This window comes from Chiloscyllium plagiosum, chromosome 29 (genome assembly GCF_004010195.1).
Source record: "Chiloscyllium plagiosum isolate BGI_BamShark_2017 chromosome 29, ASM401019v2, whole genome shotgun sequence".
Lineage (NCBI taxonomy): Eukaryota > Metazoa > Chordata > Chondrichthyes > Orectolobiformes > Hemiscylliidae > Chiloscyllium > Chiloscyllium plagiosum.
The window spans coordinates 28,620,031-28,637,427 of NC_057738.1; the positions used below are offsets into that span (position 1 = coordinate 28,620,031).

Below are 17,397 nucleotides of genomic sequence, written 5' to 3' on the forward strand. Positions count from 1 at the left end.
TATAAGAGGGTCACCAAAAACTCCAAAAGAAAATGTAGAAGGTGGTTATTTTTCCGAAGAGTGGTGAAAATATGGAATTCACTACCACAGGCAGAGGTTGGAGTGATAATATAGATGCAGTTGAGGAGAGCACAGGCAAGCCTTTTGGGGGCAAAGAGAGAGATGGGTTGCAATGGTGGATTTAGATGAGGAAAGATGGAAGGAGGCTTGATTGGAGAATACACACCAGCACTGATTGGGCTGAATGGCCTGTTTCAATGCCTGTACCCAGTATAGAATTCGCTTTAATCTTTTTCTCATTATGCTTCTCCCCTTACATGTTGTCTTGTCACATATTACTTCTGTCAGTTGGTTCTGGTCAATGCTGGAGGATTGCAATTTATGCTTTCTGATGTGACCTTTGAAATGTAATTTGCTATCAAGTCAGTGGATTAGCATTTAGGTTCTTTCCATAGCCCAGGTTCTAGAGATGGCCTATGGATATATTTACAGCCCAGCTTCAGCACGGATGCAGTGGTTTTGGAATGCTTAAAGAAGTTTGAATACATGCATGAATAGATTCAAGAACAGCTTCTTTCCCTCTGTTATCAGACTTTTGAATGAATCTCTCACAAATATTAATTTTAATCTCTCTTTCTCTGCACCTTCTCTGTGGCCATAACACACTATTCTGCACTCTGCTCTGCCAACCATATGCACTTTCTACATATCAACATAAGAAATAGAAGCAGGAGTGGGCCACCCGACCCATTGACCCTGCTCCACCATTCAATAAAATCATGGCTGATCTTTTCATGGACTCCGTTTGACTTAGCTGCCTGCTTATCATAACTCTTAATTCCTTCACTGTCAAAAAACTATCTATTTTTGACTTAAAAACATTCAGCCAGGTAGCCTCAACTGCTTCACTGGGCAGGGAATTTCACAGATTCACAACCTTTTGGGTGAAGAAGTTCCTCCTTAACGCAGCCCTAAATCTGTTCCCCCTTATTTTGAGTCTATAGCCCCTAGTTCTAATTTCATCTGCCAGTGAAATCAACCTCCCCAGCTTCCATCCTATCTATTCCCTTCATAATTTTATGTTTCTACAAGATCCCCCCCCTCATTCTTCTAAATTCAATTGAGTATAATCCCAGTCTACCCAACCTTTGCTCATGAGGCAGCCTTCTCAATTCCAGATTCAACCTAGTGAACCTCCTCTGCACTCCCTCCAGTGCCAGTGCGTCCTTGCTCAAGTAAGAACACCAAAACGACACGCAGTACTCCAGGTGTGACATCCCCACCACCCTATACAGCTGCAGTATTTGCCGCCTTAATTGCCTGCTGAACCTGCATGCCAACGTTTTGTGAATCCGACACAAGGACACTCCGGTCCCTCTGCACAGCAGTGTGCTACAATTTTTCACCACTTTAATAATGTTCAATTTTGCTGCTGTTCCTACCAAGATGAATGACTTCACATTTGCCAACATTGTACACCATCTGTCAGACCCTTGCCTACTCACTTAACATGTATACAGCCCTCTGCAGACTTTGTGTCCTTTGCACACTTTGCTCTACCACTCATTTTGGTATCATCTGCGAATTTTGGCACACTATACTGGGTCCCAAACTCTAAATCACCTATGTATGTGATGATCTGCCCGTATAGCATGCAAAACAACCCTTTTCACTATATCTCAGTACAAGTAACAACAACAAATCAATCTATCAGTATAGTGCAATGGCCCGAACTGACATCAAGCACATAGTAGGGTGATAGTCCCTGGAATAGGAAGCCTTATTCTTGATTTTTGAGTTTGTTTGGCCTTCAGAACTAACTTGCCTTCCCAAGTTTGGCGTTGGCTCTGCAGTATTGTCGTCATGTTCACAATAATTGTAGTTCACATGCCATCAAGGTAGTTTGTGATCTTAAAGACAGTTGAAAGAAAATAAGTAAGTAAATTTGGGGGGGGAAACAAGGTGACATTGCTAAAAGTGACAAGAAAGCTGCCAGGTGGTTGTTTGAAATCTAACTAATTTAATAATGTACTTTCAAGAAGGAAATTTGCCAAACTTAACTGGGCTACAGATGACTCCATTCCAGATGAAGGGTTTTTGCCCGAAATGTCGATTTTCCTGCTCAAATGCTGCCTGACCTGCTGTGCTTTTCCAGCACCACACTCTCGACTCTTAATCTCCAGCATCTGCAGTACTCAGTTTTGCCTACAGGTGACTCCAGTCTAGCACCACTTGTTAATGGACTGCCCCTAACCTATGCAAAAAAACGCAAATAACTATGGATGCTGGAAATCAGAAACAATAACTGAAATTAGTAGAAAAACTCAGCAAGTCCGGCAGTACCTGTGATGAGAAAGTAGGGTTAACCTTTTGTGTCCAACTGACCCATCTTCAGAACTGATTGTAACTAGGAAAAGGTTGGTATATACAAATAGATATATCTCTGCTATATATTGTACAGCACGAAAATAGAGCCTTCGGTTCAACTCATACATGCCGACCAGATATCCTAAACTGCTCTAGTCCCACTTGCCAGCGTTTGGCACATGTACATCTAAAACCTTTCTAAAACATCCAGATGTTTTTTAAATGTTGCAATTGTACCTGCCTTCAGCACTTCCTCTGGCAGCTCCATACACTCATCGTCCTCTGTGTGCAAAATTTGCCCCTTGGGTATCTCTCAAATTTTCCCCTCTCTTCTTAAACCTGTGCCCTCTAATTTTGAGCTCCCCATGCTAAAGAAGGGGGGAGGGGGGAGGATTAAATGGTAGATGGAGACAGAGCAGCAATGGTGCAGACAAAGGAAGGGATAAAACTCAGCCTGGGGACATCAATAACTGCTAATGGGGACCATTAGTAGCTAACAATGGGTTGATTGTGGTAAAAGCCCATGTGATGACAGGGCCAGGACATGGGAGAAGGTGCTGAGGCCGTAAAGTTATTGGACTTGATATTGAGTCCGGAAGGTTGCAGGGTTCCTAAGCAGAAAATGAGGTGCTCTTCTTCCAGCTTGCTGCAAGCTTCACTGAAGAACTGCAGCAAGACTCAGACAGAGATGTTGATCTATGAGCACAACATGTTGCAGTAGAAGCCAACAGGAAGCCCAGGATCATTGTCTCTGTCTTACAATAATTTTGGGGCTTGAGCACCTTATCCCATGTCCTTACTCTAACTCTTGCACACCAGGCCTTGTCGTCACATAGGCTGCTACCACAACCAACCCACTCTTAGCCACTAATTGTCCCAATTAGCAGCTACTCATTGTACCAGATTGACCTCCCTATTCCCTTTATATGTCGAATTGCTGTTTCCTTTCTGGCCTCCATCTGCACCAGTTATTTACTCCTTCCCCTAACCCCCCTTCAGCATTTAAACCAGCCTTTTCCTAGCTGCAGTCAGTTCTGAAGAAGGGTCACTATACCTTGTCTCCATAGATGTTGCCAGACCTGCTGAGTTTTTCCAACTGCATCTGTTTTCCTGCTCAATACAATGATGCAGTGATCTAACCCAGGGAGGCTGCTAACTCACTGGTTGTTCCTCTGAGTCCTAAGAAAAAAAATAAAGGCTGCTAAAACAACTTAAGACTACCTTCCAGCTCTGGCAGCCTGTAGACTGTCAGAATTAAATGGTTATGCTGGGATAAAGATGTTGATCTGAACTCACACAACACCAGGTTATAGTCCAACAGGTTTAATTGGAAGCAGTAGCTTTTGGAGCGCCACTCCATGTCTGAACTCACACTGCGAAATCTAAACCAGCACAGGAGTAGGCTTTTTGGTCATTTGTGCCAGCTCCACCATTCAATATAATCATGGTTTATCATCCAATTTAGTGCCCTGTTCCCACTTTCTCTCCTTGTCCTTTGATCCCTTTTAGACCTAAGAAACCCGTCTCCTCCTTTTGGCCCCTAGCCTTCACTTCTCTGTTTGTAAAAACACAAGTGAGACTAGGCAGCAGTTACCTCACTGGGTAGTTTGTTGAATCATTTAGCCTACCTCATAATGATCTATTGGGAAGGCTATCCTTAATTCACTGTTCCAAATGTCTTTCTGGCCCTTTATATAACAAAAACCTTCCCAGAATTAAAGAATAAAAACAAATTTCTCTCTATTAATGAATCCAAATTCCCAAATAATAATAGTGACATTCATTACACCATTATCAAGATTGACTCAGACATTGGCCCATTTAAAACAGAGGTGAGAAGGAATTTCTTCTCTCTGGCGAGTGACTCTGTGGAATTTTTATTGCAAAGGACTGTACAGGCTTTATCATTAAGCATATTCAATGCTGAGATAAACCAAGCTTTAATTAGGATTGAAATGTAGGTTAATGGGAAAAAGGTAGGAAAGTAGATTTGAGGATTATCAGTGAATGGCAGAGCAGATTCAATGGGCTGAACAGCCTACTCCTCCTGTTTCTTCTAATGTTATGGTCAATAGCCAAATAACCATAGGAAATGATGTCACCACAGGAAATTACATCACCAACCCAAGGAAACCCAAACACATAAATAGAAAGCAGGGAACACCAGCAATACTTCACCCGGCGGCTCACTGAAGATGTTACCTAGTATGGTGACAAAACATCTGAAAATGAACGTTCCAGCTCAGTGAGTAAACCTCCATCCAGAGCCAAGGTCATAGCTGACCGATTTAGCTCAAGGTTGCCATGCTGAAAGAGCTAACATAACAACTTAACTTCCCCAGTCCTGCTGATGTTGTTAATTCTTCAATTGATCATTCAATCAACTCAGTTTCATGATGGCAGCTTCAATATGTAGTCTGGAACAGTTTTTAGCACCCCACCTCTGGGCAGTTAGAGGTGGGTGGTAAATGCATGTCTTGTCAGCGATGGGGAGGAAAAAAAACTAACAATGTTTACATTTGGGTGAGCAAATTAAACTGAAAGTGTATTTTCACATTAACATAGTCATGCAAATCATGTTTTCCTCTTTTAAAGATGAGCCTGAAGCATGAAGATGGTGATGATGATAATGTTACTTTGAGTGGACGCAAGGACCGGCGGAGATCAAGTCTTGGTGTGAATGAGCGGCGTGGTTTAGAACGAAGGAGGAGTCGAAGGCATTCAGTGCAGAATATCAAGAGCTCCTTGTCTGCCCCTGCCAGTCCATGCAGTGCCCTGCCTGGCCATTTAAGCCCACATTACCCCACGTCCAATGGCCAGATGCATGAAGATCTCAGCGAAAAGTAAGTGATTGCCAAAAATTGAACACAGTGCGGAAACCATGTTAACCAGAGATCCTTTTGTGAGGTGGTGTTATCCTTTACTCCCTCCAGTCAATGTTGCATGAAAGTTACTTTTTAATCCTATCATATCATCTTGTATTAGTTATCACACCACAGACAAATTGTGGCTCAGCCAAGGTTTGGCTGTAAAGAGCAAAAAGGACTCGAAAACCTATCATCAATAAACATTGATAGTGTAGCAGAGGCTCAAAAGCATCATCTGGTATTGTCCAAATTGCACACAGTTCAGACTTCCTGATGGAACTGTACGCATTCATTGATATGTACAACAGAAAACTGCTAAAGAGGAATACACATATTTCACATGCACATAAAGTTGAAACTTTTATCCCAGCAATGGGAATATTTTTAATTGTGAAGTAATCTAGAAGATGGTGAGGTGTACAAGTAATAATGCACTTGTACGCACAAATGACAACTGAATGAAAATAGCGTGTTACTTTTGCAAATGACAATGAATGTTTCATTCAAGAGAAGATATTGGATCCGCAATGTGTAAACTATAGATGTAGTAGGTTGAACTGTGTCAGCACTGTGGCTCCTAATAACTGGAGGTGTAGATTGAGAATTTATTTTGTTGCTGATAATACTTAGAGTTCCAGTTTCTCTGACAACAAGTCAATTTGAATCATAACACTGAAGATCAGTGTAAACTAATAAATTTATAATCAAAACAGCTCTTCAAGGATGTGCTGTTTGCACTCTCCTCTCTCAGTAGTTTTGAGACATGGGTGACCGTCAAGAAGCAGATATTCAATTCACTTCACTTTACAAATATAATGATGCTTGTCACAACCATATGTCCAACTTCATGCCCACAGTAAGGTCAGAATTGGGCTTGGACCAGTTGCAACTTGTTTTGTGCACAACATTTGTGCAAAATCAGGTCTGTTGTGTTTCATAGTGTGCAGTAACCAAGATTTCTGTATCCAAGATTTGAAATGTATGCCATGGCTGTCATAAATAAAAGTAAGTTCTTATTTAGATTCCTTGATAATTGAATTTGAAGTTTACTTATTCAAGTCAATGTTCTTGTCTGATGTTAATTTGCACCTGAACCTAAATCCTTGAACCAGCAGAAAAATAAGGGCCTTACCCTTATCCACTAAAATGCAGAATCCCGACTCTCGGTTGTCAGCTGCACGGTGCAGGTTTGAGCCAATACCTTCTCCTGTCTCCCTGAATGCAGTAGTCCAGTTTTAATCTCATCACCTTCATTCCTGTTTTTGACGTCAAATTTACTCTGTTCAGCAAAGACAAGCCTCAGCTGAGCTACGTGATCCGCCATGCCGATGAACCAACCCAGTCTGATGATGTATTTGAGGCAAATCTCTCAGAATGCAATGCGTAAGTACAAGGGGCTGCATTAAATTGCATGACTGCAGCTTGGGTCACTCTTCTGCTCCTTGTGCTTCACCTCTCTGGGGATGGGGACGCTCTTGTGAAAAGCTTTCCTTGCTGGACGTGCTGCGTCTCTGTATTGGTATGGATTTTTATTTGTTTGTAACATCTGTTCTTTGTGAGCCCACTTTACACTCTTGAAAGCGCAGACAGAACTCTCAAATTGTTGAGACAAAAATGTAGTTTTGACCAAGTTTGTTATCTTTGTAAAAATTATGGCACCTTTTTTTGACATCTTAATATGGAAGGATGCATTCACAAAAGGTATAAGCGGAGGTCATTATCCAAACATTGAGTTATAATGGTCACAGCATGTCAATGTGCAGTAGCAAGAACCCTCTTTGAGACCTTCTTTACCCCATTTCTTCTTTTCCATAGTCTACCCTTTCCCTAATTTTTCACTCCTTTATCCAAGAGACATCAGTTTATTTCAGTTTTGATCACAACACTTGCACTCATCAAAACAACACCTCTTCGACACCTTGCATGAGATTTTCCTTCAGGTTATCAATTTGGCCCATTCTGGTGTGTTAAAGCTCCGCTGTGGACTTGGCGATTTTTTTAAGGGTGCAGAGATCACTGAAGCAGGCAGGAATGCTGTTTGGTGAGCTGGTGAGGTGATAATGGAGCTGACTTGATGATTTTGAGAGAACCACAGAGTGAATAGTTTGGTCACTCTTGTGTGAGTATTACTGTTGGATGACTTCAGAAAACTGGCTACGTTCCCTCAGATGCAGGTCATTTGGCTCCTGAACACATTGGTGGTGTCCATAAGAAATTTTAACAGGACCTGTTGTGTGTTTTGGACTGGTTTTCTTGGTGGTTCTTATAAAATCAGGTGGACTTCTCCATTACTTAGAATCAATGCTTATTGAGGATCTGTACATCGTAGCAAGGCTACAAATTCCACCCTTCAAGCAGAGCACTATTGCATGGCCACTGTGTTCACAGTTGCATCTCAGCCTGAATACCTGAACTTGACCCAGACAATCACAAAGGCCAACCTCCCATCTAGAGAATCCATCCACCATGCCAGCTGTCAAGGAAAATCATCCAGCATTCTCAAAGATCCATCCCACCCTGGCAATGCATTTTTTACAACCTCTACAATCGAGGAGAAGGTACAGAAGCCTGAACACATACACCAGCCAGTTTTGAAACAGTTTCTACCCTACTGTTGTTAGAATACTGAATGGACTCTCAAACTCTTAGCATTCGCCTGTACTTGTTTTTTTTTTGTTTTTGCCACTGTTTACCTACTATTTACTTATCTATGCTATTTAACTCTGTGATCTGCCTGTATTGCTCACAAGACAAAGCTTTTCACTGTGCCTCGGTACACGTACTCTCAAACTCTTAGCATTCGCCTGTACTTGTTTTTTTTTGTTTTTGCCACTGTTTACCTACTATTTACTTATCTATGCTATTTAACTTATCTATGCTATTTAACTATGTGATCTGCCTGTATTGCTCACAAGACAAAGCTTTTCACTGTGCTTCGGCACACGTGATAATAAATTCAATTCAATTTAAAGGCTTATCTGTGCATTCAATAAACCCAATCTTTACAGTATAGATGAGATTCTGTTCTCCCTAATCGAATATTGAAATTAAACTGAATTAATATTAGTGCACATTTTACTTGAAGCTAGGTTGCTGTGCACAGTTTTCCTTTTTCATTGCTTGTATGTTTTTTTTAAATAAGCAAGGTAACAGAACTGAATTTCCATGTGGTGTGTTCTGTACGAACAATAATGAAGATGCTAAGCTTTGTTGATAGGGTGCTGTATTATTAGAGGTGCAATCTTTCTATGTAATGTTAAACTAAGTTAAAAATCTCAGAACACCAGGTTATAGCCCAACAGATTTATTTGAAAGCATTAGCTGTCAGAGCACTGCTCCTTTATCTGATTAGGTAGCTGATCAGATTGCTGATGAAGGAGCAGCGCTCTGAACGCTAGTACTTCTAAATAAACCTGTCGGTCTATAACATGGTGTTGTGATTTTTAACTTTGTCCACCACCCCAGTCCCACACTGGCTCCTCCACATCATGTTAAACCAAGATCTGCCTGTGTGGATACATGCAAGAGGCACCCAGCGTTTCTGAAGCATGGAAGATCTCACACCTCATGGTCTACAATCCTCCCTAAACCAATACCTCTGAGCGCAGACAAGATTATAAGGCGTAGGAGCAGAAGTTGACCATTCAGTCCATTAAGTCAGCTGTATCATTCAATGAGATCGTGACTGATCTGATAATTCCACTTGCTGTCTTTTCTCCATAACACTGGATTCCCTTACAGGTTGAGTGTGATGGTCACATCCTTGAATGAATTGTTTGATGTAATTACTTTGCTATCTATGTGCCATCACTGTAAGTGAAATGCATGTCACACGATTTCTTACATGTGGCCTACTCCTGCTAATCCAGCCATTGTTTGGCACACGGCAATTTGAATTGGCCAGTAATTTGAATCTCTCCCCCTCAAGCTAACAGAAGCATACTGAAATGAGTGTCTGTATATTAAAGCAAATCTATTAATTAATAATTTGGAATAAAATTTAGCATAAGAGTAAATTAGTTTGTTTATTGGCTTCCATATGCTGTAGCCACTGGCTCTGGTTAAAATGGATAATATGCTCAAGCACTTCCCCAAAACTTATTCAACCATTGAGTGCATGGAATGGCAGATATTTAGATTTGCTGTCTTTCACTTGTCTGAGCGTTTGCCATGTGTGACATGGTTGGAACTCAGAACTTTGTGGAAAAGCAAAGTCTGCATAGTCTGAGGTCCATAGGGTTGCTGCCTCTCCCAGACTGGCGGTGATTTTAACCAGAGCATCACCATGCATCAGGCAAGGTTGAGAAGGAGAAACTTTCATTGTTCCTGCACTGGCTGAGGTTACTATGTATGGACAGAGATGGGATCTGCAGTGGTTGATGCTGATGGAACGTTGCCTTGTGGCTGTTTCAAGGCTGCTGCTGAGAGTGCAGAATTGCTTAATTTAGGTTTTGTGGTGAACTTTTGATTATTTGGAAATAAATTGGCAAATCTTCCTATGTAGTTGACATCAAATGATGAGCATTTATGGATGACGTGATTAGCAATATACTGAGAGAATAAACTGCTATGAATGAGACCTGGGCATCCCTGCACCTCAGAACTGAAATGTTAATCCTTTCTCTTCAAAATGTGGGCTGGTAGTACTCACTTTTCTGCAGTTAGTCAAGGTTATGGTTAATTGCCTGTGGACAAATTGTTGATGAGGCACAATCCTAGACAAAGGCAAGACAATTGGTAAGTCTTACAAGCCGGGAAGGACTAGCAGAATGAACAAGGTCTGGTTGTTGTTGGTCTTCTACTCTCAATGTACAATTGTTGGTGGGAAGAATGGGAAAGTTGTATATTTCCATGACTCTGTATGCCTCAGTGAGGTTTTTATTGTGTGTTCTCGATAGCCTTAACCATGTTGAACCAAAAAGTGCTCACTGGTGTTGCATGAAGATGAGAGGCAAGGGGACATCCTGTTAGGTTGTACAGTTGTCACAAAGATGGTTTGAAAATGTGAAGTTGAATTTTGACTTGTTCCATTCAACGGAGAAGTTACAATAACTAGATTAAGCACGAATCCCCTAAATGCATTTGATTTGAGAAATCTGAGCAGCTAGCATTAAAAGATCCGACTCGTGAATTAAACTGTTAAAAATTAAATATTATTGAGTGCTTGAAACAGAATAAAAAGCCCATTTTCAATGGTCGTTTGTACAGTATGAAAGCATAAATCTTAAGGCAGAAGGTTTTAAAGCTTACAGCAAGATCAAACAGAATGCTTGCATAAAGCGGTTTCTTTTCAGTGAAATGCTGCTTATCCAAATATTGATAGTCTGGGTCCTTTGATTGCTCTAATTGCCGGATATTAGCTATTTGCTTTATATATGCTTCAGCATAACGCTATATTGCTGCACTAAGGGACCACCTGTCTACAATGGACCACCAAGGCTGAGGAAAATCATCTTTGCTTTCATCAAAATTTAGTACAAAAGACAGTATAATTATTTACAGAATCAAAAATATTTCCGTGATTTGTTTGTCTTATTAGAATTTAATACAGCATTTTTAACAAAACTGCCAAAAGATCCCTAAATTCAACACTCCCAAGTTCTCCATTATGGATATTACTTTAGAGAGTAAATGCAAGGTCTGATAAATCTAGTCTCCAGACTCTTGAGGATTCAAACTGTTAAAACACTTTCCACTGACTGCTAAGTTTGAGTAATTGATATTTGAAATATCCCTTCGACTGCACTTATATTGCACTTATAACCACAAGAAGGGCTAATGCCCGAAACGTCGATTCTCCTGTTCCCTAGATGCTGCCTGACCTGCTGCGCTTTTCCAGCAACACATTTCCATCTCTGATCTCCAGCATCTGCAGACCTCACTTTCTCCTTATAACCACGTATGTCAAGTCTAAGTTCTAAACATCTTTCAGAGATGCTTCATTTCTGGTCTGTCTTCATACAAAGTAGATCATGATCAATACTCGCACTCCTTACTATAAGACCATAAGACATAGGAGTGGAAGTAAGGCCATTTGGCCATCGAGTCCACTCCGCCATTTACTGACTATGGCAGACTCTAATCCTTTGCCATGTCAGCTGTGGCTCAGCTGGTAACACATTTGACTCTGAGTGAAGTTGAGATTCAGATTTACCCCCCATTCCTACAAACTTGGAGACAAAAATCTAGATCAACATACCAGTGTAATGCAGAAGGACAGATTCACAGCCAAATCTGCCATCTTCAACTTAACATCTTTGCAGTGCTCTGTGCTGTCAAGTGGTACATAACTTGAGTGCAGTTTAACATCTGTGTTTAAAATGCCCTATAAATACATCAGATTCTAAAATGAATCTCTTCTGCAACCTTGATCAAGCTGCACAAGGACAATATGTACTTTCTTTCTCGATACCCAAGCATGGTCATAAATGCACCTCAAGAGGGATACAGTGTTCAGTAACCTACATTTATGTCATCTCAATCACTTGTTAGGTTTGTAAGAATATTTGAAATGACAGTCATCCTCATAAATTTGGTTGCTATAACTGCATATTGAATGCCGAGCTAGTAATTAACACACTGGCATGATCGGATGACTTGACTTTTCAGTCATGCCTGTCATCAAGTTTGAAGTAATGGTTGTAAATTTAGGCTGCATTTTGCTTTTAACCACAATCTTCGGAGTGTAGCATCACTCTGTTTCTCCCCCTCTCTTGTCAATAAAGTGATGGCAGGAACAGATGATTGGGGGCAGGGTTATAGCATCAGCTGGGAACTTTTAACTTACAGAACTGTGAGTGGTGTTCTTACAATGCTTCAAGAAACACAGGATGTGATTCTCTCTCTCTATCTCTACAGATGATTGGGGGCAGGGTTATAGCATCAGCTGGGAACTTTTAACTTACAGAACTGAGTGGTGTTCTTACAATGCTTCAAGAAACACAGGATGTGATTCTCTCTCTCTCTCTCTCTCTCTCTCTCTCTTCTGCACCAAGTCAAACAAACTCGAGAATATTTAAACGCTGCTACTTGGGTGAGTTTGGAGAGAGGGTGTAACTGTCCTATAAGTTAGAGTAACAATCGTGAGGTTGCTGAATGAAATTCAGCAAGGGTAAGATATAATTGTTGTTTGTTCAAAAGAAATGTAGCAGTGACTCCTGTGTTTTGTGTGGGAAGGTCAGTGTTTACAAAATTAATTTTTTGCAATAAAACTGACATTTATACATGTTTTTTAAATGGAAATCTCTTGTATTCTTTGTTTAAAGGATTCAAATGAGATTTAATACAAATTTGAAAATTCAGTCAGACTTGAGAATACCTGAAAGATAAAAGTATTAATTAAGCGCAATTTTCCCCTTTTGTTTAAATTACCAAGAGGTTGGACACTGAAATTACAATATTGATATGTGATAAGTTATTTAATTTCAGATCAACTTTTCAAATTAATTTACTATGCTAAAATAGTGCAGAGCACATTGTTAAGCAAACATCCATGTCATCCCATAGTGCAAATATAATGACTTGCTGCCTGGTAATGACCTAACAGGGAGAGCTCACAATTTTATATACAAAATTGGCTTGGAGGTAGGAAACAGAGGGTGTTGGTGGAGGATTGCTTTTCGGACTGGAGGCCTGTGACCACTGGTGCGCCACAAGGATCAGTACTGGGTCAACTGCTTTTTGTTATTTGTATAAATGACTTGGATGTGAATATATGAAGAATGGGTTAGTAATTTTGCAGATAACACCTAAATTGGTCGTGTAGTGGACAGTGAAGATTATCTCAGAAGGCAACAGGAACTTGATCAGATGGGCCAATGGGATGAGGATTGACAGAATTTAATTTAGATAAATGAGGTACTGTATTTTGGTAAGGCTAATCATGGCAGGACTTATACACTTAATAGTAAGGTCCTGGGAAATGTTGCCGAACAAAGACCTTTGGGTGCAGGTTTATAGTTCCTTGAAAGTGGAGACACAGGTAGACACGATAGTGAAGAAGGCATTTGTTATGCTTGCCTTTATTGGTCAATGCATTGAGTATAGGAGTTTGGATGTCATGTTGAGGCTGTACAAGGCTTTAGTTAGGCCAGTCTTGCATAAACACATTCAATTCTGGTCTCACTGCTTTAGGAAAGATGTTAAACTTGAAAGAGTTCAGAAAAATTTGCAAGGACATTGCCAGGGTTCGAATGTTTGAGCTAGTGGGAGAGTCTGTTTAGGCTGGGCTGTTTACCCTGGGCCATTGGAGGCTAAGGGATTTACCTTTATAGAGGGTTATAAAATCATGAGGGGCATGGATAGGGTGAATAGCCAAGGTTTTTTCTCCAGAATAGGGGAGTACAAAACTAGGGAGCACAGGTTTAAGGTGAAAAGGGAAATATTTAAAAGGGACCTAAGGAAACGTTTTCAAGTTGGGGTGGTGCATGTATGAAACGAACTGCCAGATGAAGTGGTGGAGGCTGGTACAATTTCATCATTTAAAAAACATCTAAATGGGTATATGAATAGGAAGGGTTTAGAGGGATGTGGACCAAACGCTGGCAAATGGAATGAGATTAATTTAGGATATCTGGTCGGCATGGATGAGTTGGACCAAAGGACCTGTTTATCTGACTGTAAACGTTATATAACTGAGCATTAATTCTTCAGTAGTATATATGTGTGGAGGGGCGATTGAATGGGGGAGCATTCAATTATTTGAATTGAGCAGCATCAAGGTGTTTTGATTTGTCGCACAGTTTGAATTCATATACTACATTGTGACAGAGTGGAAATCTCTTTGAAGACGGGGAAAGTTTTAAGTTCCTTTAAAAACATGCCAAAATAAATCAGTAAGTTGCATTGATGTGGTTAGGCAAAGTTCAGTTCCCAAAGTTTGATAATGATGTTAAGACTCTTATTATTTTGGAATTCTGAAGAAATATTGACAAATTGTGAAAAGGGAAAACAGCAGTCAATATAAACAGTGCAATACATTCCCAATATTTTGCAATAGAATTTTGTAGTTGTGCTCCAATCACTAGGGAATAGAAGTTGATGTAAAAATAACCAATGAACCTTGAGAAAAGCCAAACCAAAGACAATAATCAGCACTTTCCAAAGGTTCTGGTTGAAGCAGTTACAACTTGCAGTTAATATCTGAAGAGGTGTTTGAGATGAGTGCCAGTGGTCTAGGGAAGAGAACAAACAAACTGCAGATGCTCTCTACCTGACTTCACCTACCCCACTTCACCACCCTGCCCCCCGCCACCCCCTTTATCTGCAGCTCCCCTAATACCCAACCCTAGTCCTGAAGAAGGGTTATGCCCAAAAGGTTGAATTCTCCACCTCCTGATGCTGCCTGGCTTGCTGTGTTCTTCCAGCCACCTGCCTGTCCATGATGGTCCAGGGAAGGGCAAGTTATGATGGAAGATGAGATGGGATAGCAAGTTTAAGTTCAGAATCAAATGGCAAATGATATTGAAAGAGAAGGGATAGGTGAGGCTTGATCAGATTGACCTGATCACAGTAAAATGCAAAAGCCTGCAGACCCCAGCATGGGCACATTTTGCGGTCACCTTTATAACACTGGAGCCTTCTGAATCTGTTGTGTCTTTGTATGCAGTAACTAGAAAAGTAAATAGCTTGAAATAGAATGGAGAATTCATTTTTGGTTTACTGTCCATTGCTGCAGCTGCTCTACTTGGAACTGAATGGCAGAAATCCACTTTCGGGATGTTCTGAAAGCATCCCTAAAGAGGTCAAATGTTCCTACTGCCCTGGATTGTCCCGTCCAAAATGGAGAGAGGAGCCAAAAATATATGGGAACAAAAGTATGTTGTTAAGCCCATTGTTTCCACTCCTCCATTTCGTGAGTTCAGGCCTAATCTAATAATCCTCAAGAGTCTAGATTAGAGTGGTGCTGGAAAAGCACAGCAGGTCAGGCAGCATCCGAGGAGCAGGAAAATCGATGTTTCTGCTCATCGGATGCTGCCTGACCTGCTGTGCTTTTCCAGCACCACTCTAATCTAGACTCTGATTTCCAGCATTTGCAGTCTTTGTTTTTACCTAATAATCCTCAACTCCACTTTCCTGCCTTTCTTCCCCATGACATTTGACTTCCTTCCTCATTAAAAATCTGCCCTTCTCGGCCTTGACTGGAAGGTGGAATACTTTTGAGAGAGTGCTGAGACTTGATTGTTGTAAGTGAAGAATTGGATTTCCCTGTGAATGTGGCAATGTTTAATGAGATTTGGTGAGTCTCATTAACAGTATCATCCAGATCGATTGATGAGAAATCTTGAGGATTGACTTCCAGGTAGAAGACAGAGGGTTGCTTTGCAGACTGGAGACCTGTGACCTGTGGTATGCCACAAGGATTGGTGCTGGGCCCACTGCTTTTTGTCATTTATATCAATGATTTGGATGGGGACAGATGAAGTATGGTTAGTATGTTTGCAGATGACATCAAAACTGGAGGTAGAGTGGACAGTGAAGAAGATTGCCTCAAGATTACAACAGGACCTAAATCCGATGGACCAGTGGGCTGAGGGGTGGCAGATGGAGTTTAATTTAGATTAACGTGAGGTGCTGCATTTTGGAAAGGCAGATCAGAGCAGGATTTAAACACTCAATAGTATGGTCCTGGGGAGTGCCAGTAAACAAAGAGACCTTGTAACGCAGGTTCATAATTCCTTGAAGGGAGAGCCCCAGGCAGACAGGATAGTGAAGAAGGCACTTGAAATGCAAGCCTTTATTGTTCAGTGCATTGAGTATAGGAATTGGGAGGTCTTCTTGCAGCGGTACAGAACATTGGCTAGGCTACTTATGGAATACTGCATGCAATTCTGGGCTCCCTGTTAGACGAAGGGTGTTGTGAAACTTGAAAAACTTCTGAAAAGATTTACAAGATTGTTGCCAGGTTTTGAGCGAGACTCAGAGATTGAATATGCTGGGACTATTTTCCCTACAGTGTCAGAAGCTGAGAGCTGACCTTTATTGAGGTTTATAAAATCATGAAGGGCATAAGTAGAGTGAATAGCCAAAGTGTTTTCCCCAGGGTAGCAGATTCCAAAGCGAGATGACAAGGTTTAATGTGATAGAGGAAAGACTTAAAAGTCATCTGAGGAACAACTTTTTCACACAGAGGGTGATGCATATGTGCAACGAGCTGACAGAGGAAGTAGTGGAGGCTGGTACAATTACAACATTTTTTTTTAGATAAGATTTCTTTTTAGATTAGATTACTTAGTGTGGAAACAGGCCCTTCGGCCCAACAAGTCCAAAGACATCTGGCTGAGTATATGAATAGGAAGGGTTTAGAGGGATATGGGCTAAATGCTGGCAAATAGGACTAGATTTATTTAGGATACTTGGTCAGCATGGACGAGTTGAACTGAATGGTCTGTTTCCTTGCTGTATAACTCTAATTCTAAGTACTTGGACTTTGTCCTTTTGCATCTGCTATTTGATGAACTCCATAAGGTGTCAGACCATACTTCTAAATTTTCTTTACCTTTTCTTAATTCTGAATGTTGGACTATAAGTTGTATGTCTATTGTAGATCATTTCACTTTCCTAATTTTGTCGAGTGAGGTTTATTCATTTGCTAAGCACTTGGGATTTCAAACTTTGTATACTTTGAACAAAAGGTTACTGGACTCTAGCTAAATTTTGATATAAATTTGGTGATTTTGTCTGGAATCAGCACAGCATAACTTTGAAGATATTTTTGGTCTGATTGGCTCAGTGAATGCCAGGCAGGGAGCTCTGATAGTGGTAATCATGTACTGAATGATAAATACAAAATGTAAAAACAAATAAAATAATGCAAATAAGTGGAATCTTATCAGTAAATGTAGTACACCTTGTCCTGTTTTGCTTTTAAAAAAAGCCTTTAAGTTTTTTAAACTTAAAATATTGAAAAATATGTCTTTAAAACAGCAATTTGGGGCTTGGAAAATTGATCCAAATGCTGGGGATGTCTTTCAAACATTTTTTTTTTAATCTGAAGAATTTCTGTACTGCAATAAAATAGATCAAGATTGCAGTTTGCTTTTCCTTTTCCTTCAAAAGCATTCAGTTCTAAAGTGAATCTAACCATTATCTGTATTCTGGGGGTCACATTAACTACATTCAGATCAGCTGAAATTTCTGGCACTATTTTATCCTAAAATAACAA

At 40.5% G+C, this 17,397-nt stretch overlaps 1 protein-coding gene across 17 annotated transcripts in view; it reads left to right on the forward strand.

Moving 5' to 3' along the window:
* LOC122564459 (FH1/FH2 domain-containing protein 3-like) overlaps positions 1-17,397 on the forward strand; it is a 650,002-nt gene that overhangs the window by 478,262 nt on the left and 154,343 nt on the right. For 10 of the 17 annotated variants that reach the window (XM_043719360.1, XM_043719363.1, XM_043719365.1 and 7 more), the window contains exons 11-12: positions 4,963-5,210; positions 6,522-6,617. In XM_043719360.1, coding sequence (XP_043575295.1) covers positions 4,963-5,210; positions 6,522-6,617 — 344 coding nt within the window. The remainder of the gene's footprint in view (positions 1-4,962; positions 5,211-6,521; positions 6,618-17,397) is intronic. The other 7 variants (XM_043719367.1, XM_043719371.1, XM_043719372.1 and 4 more) reach the window with 1 other exon arrangement.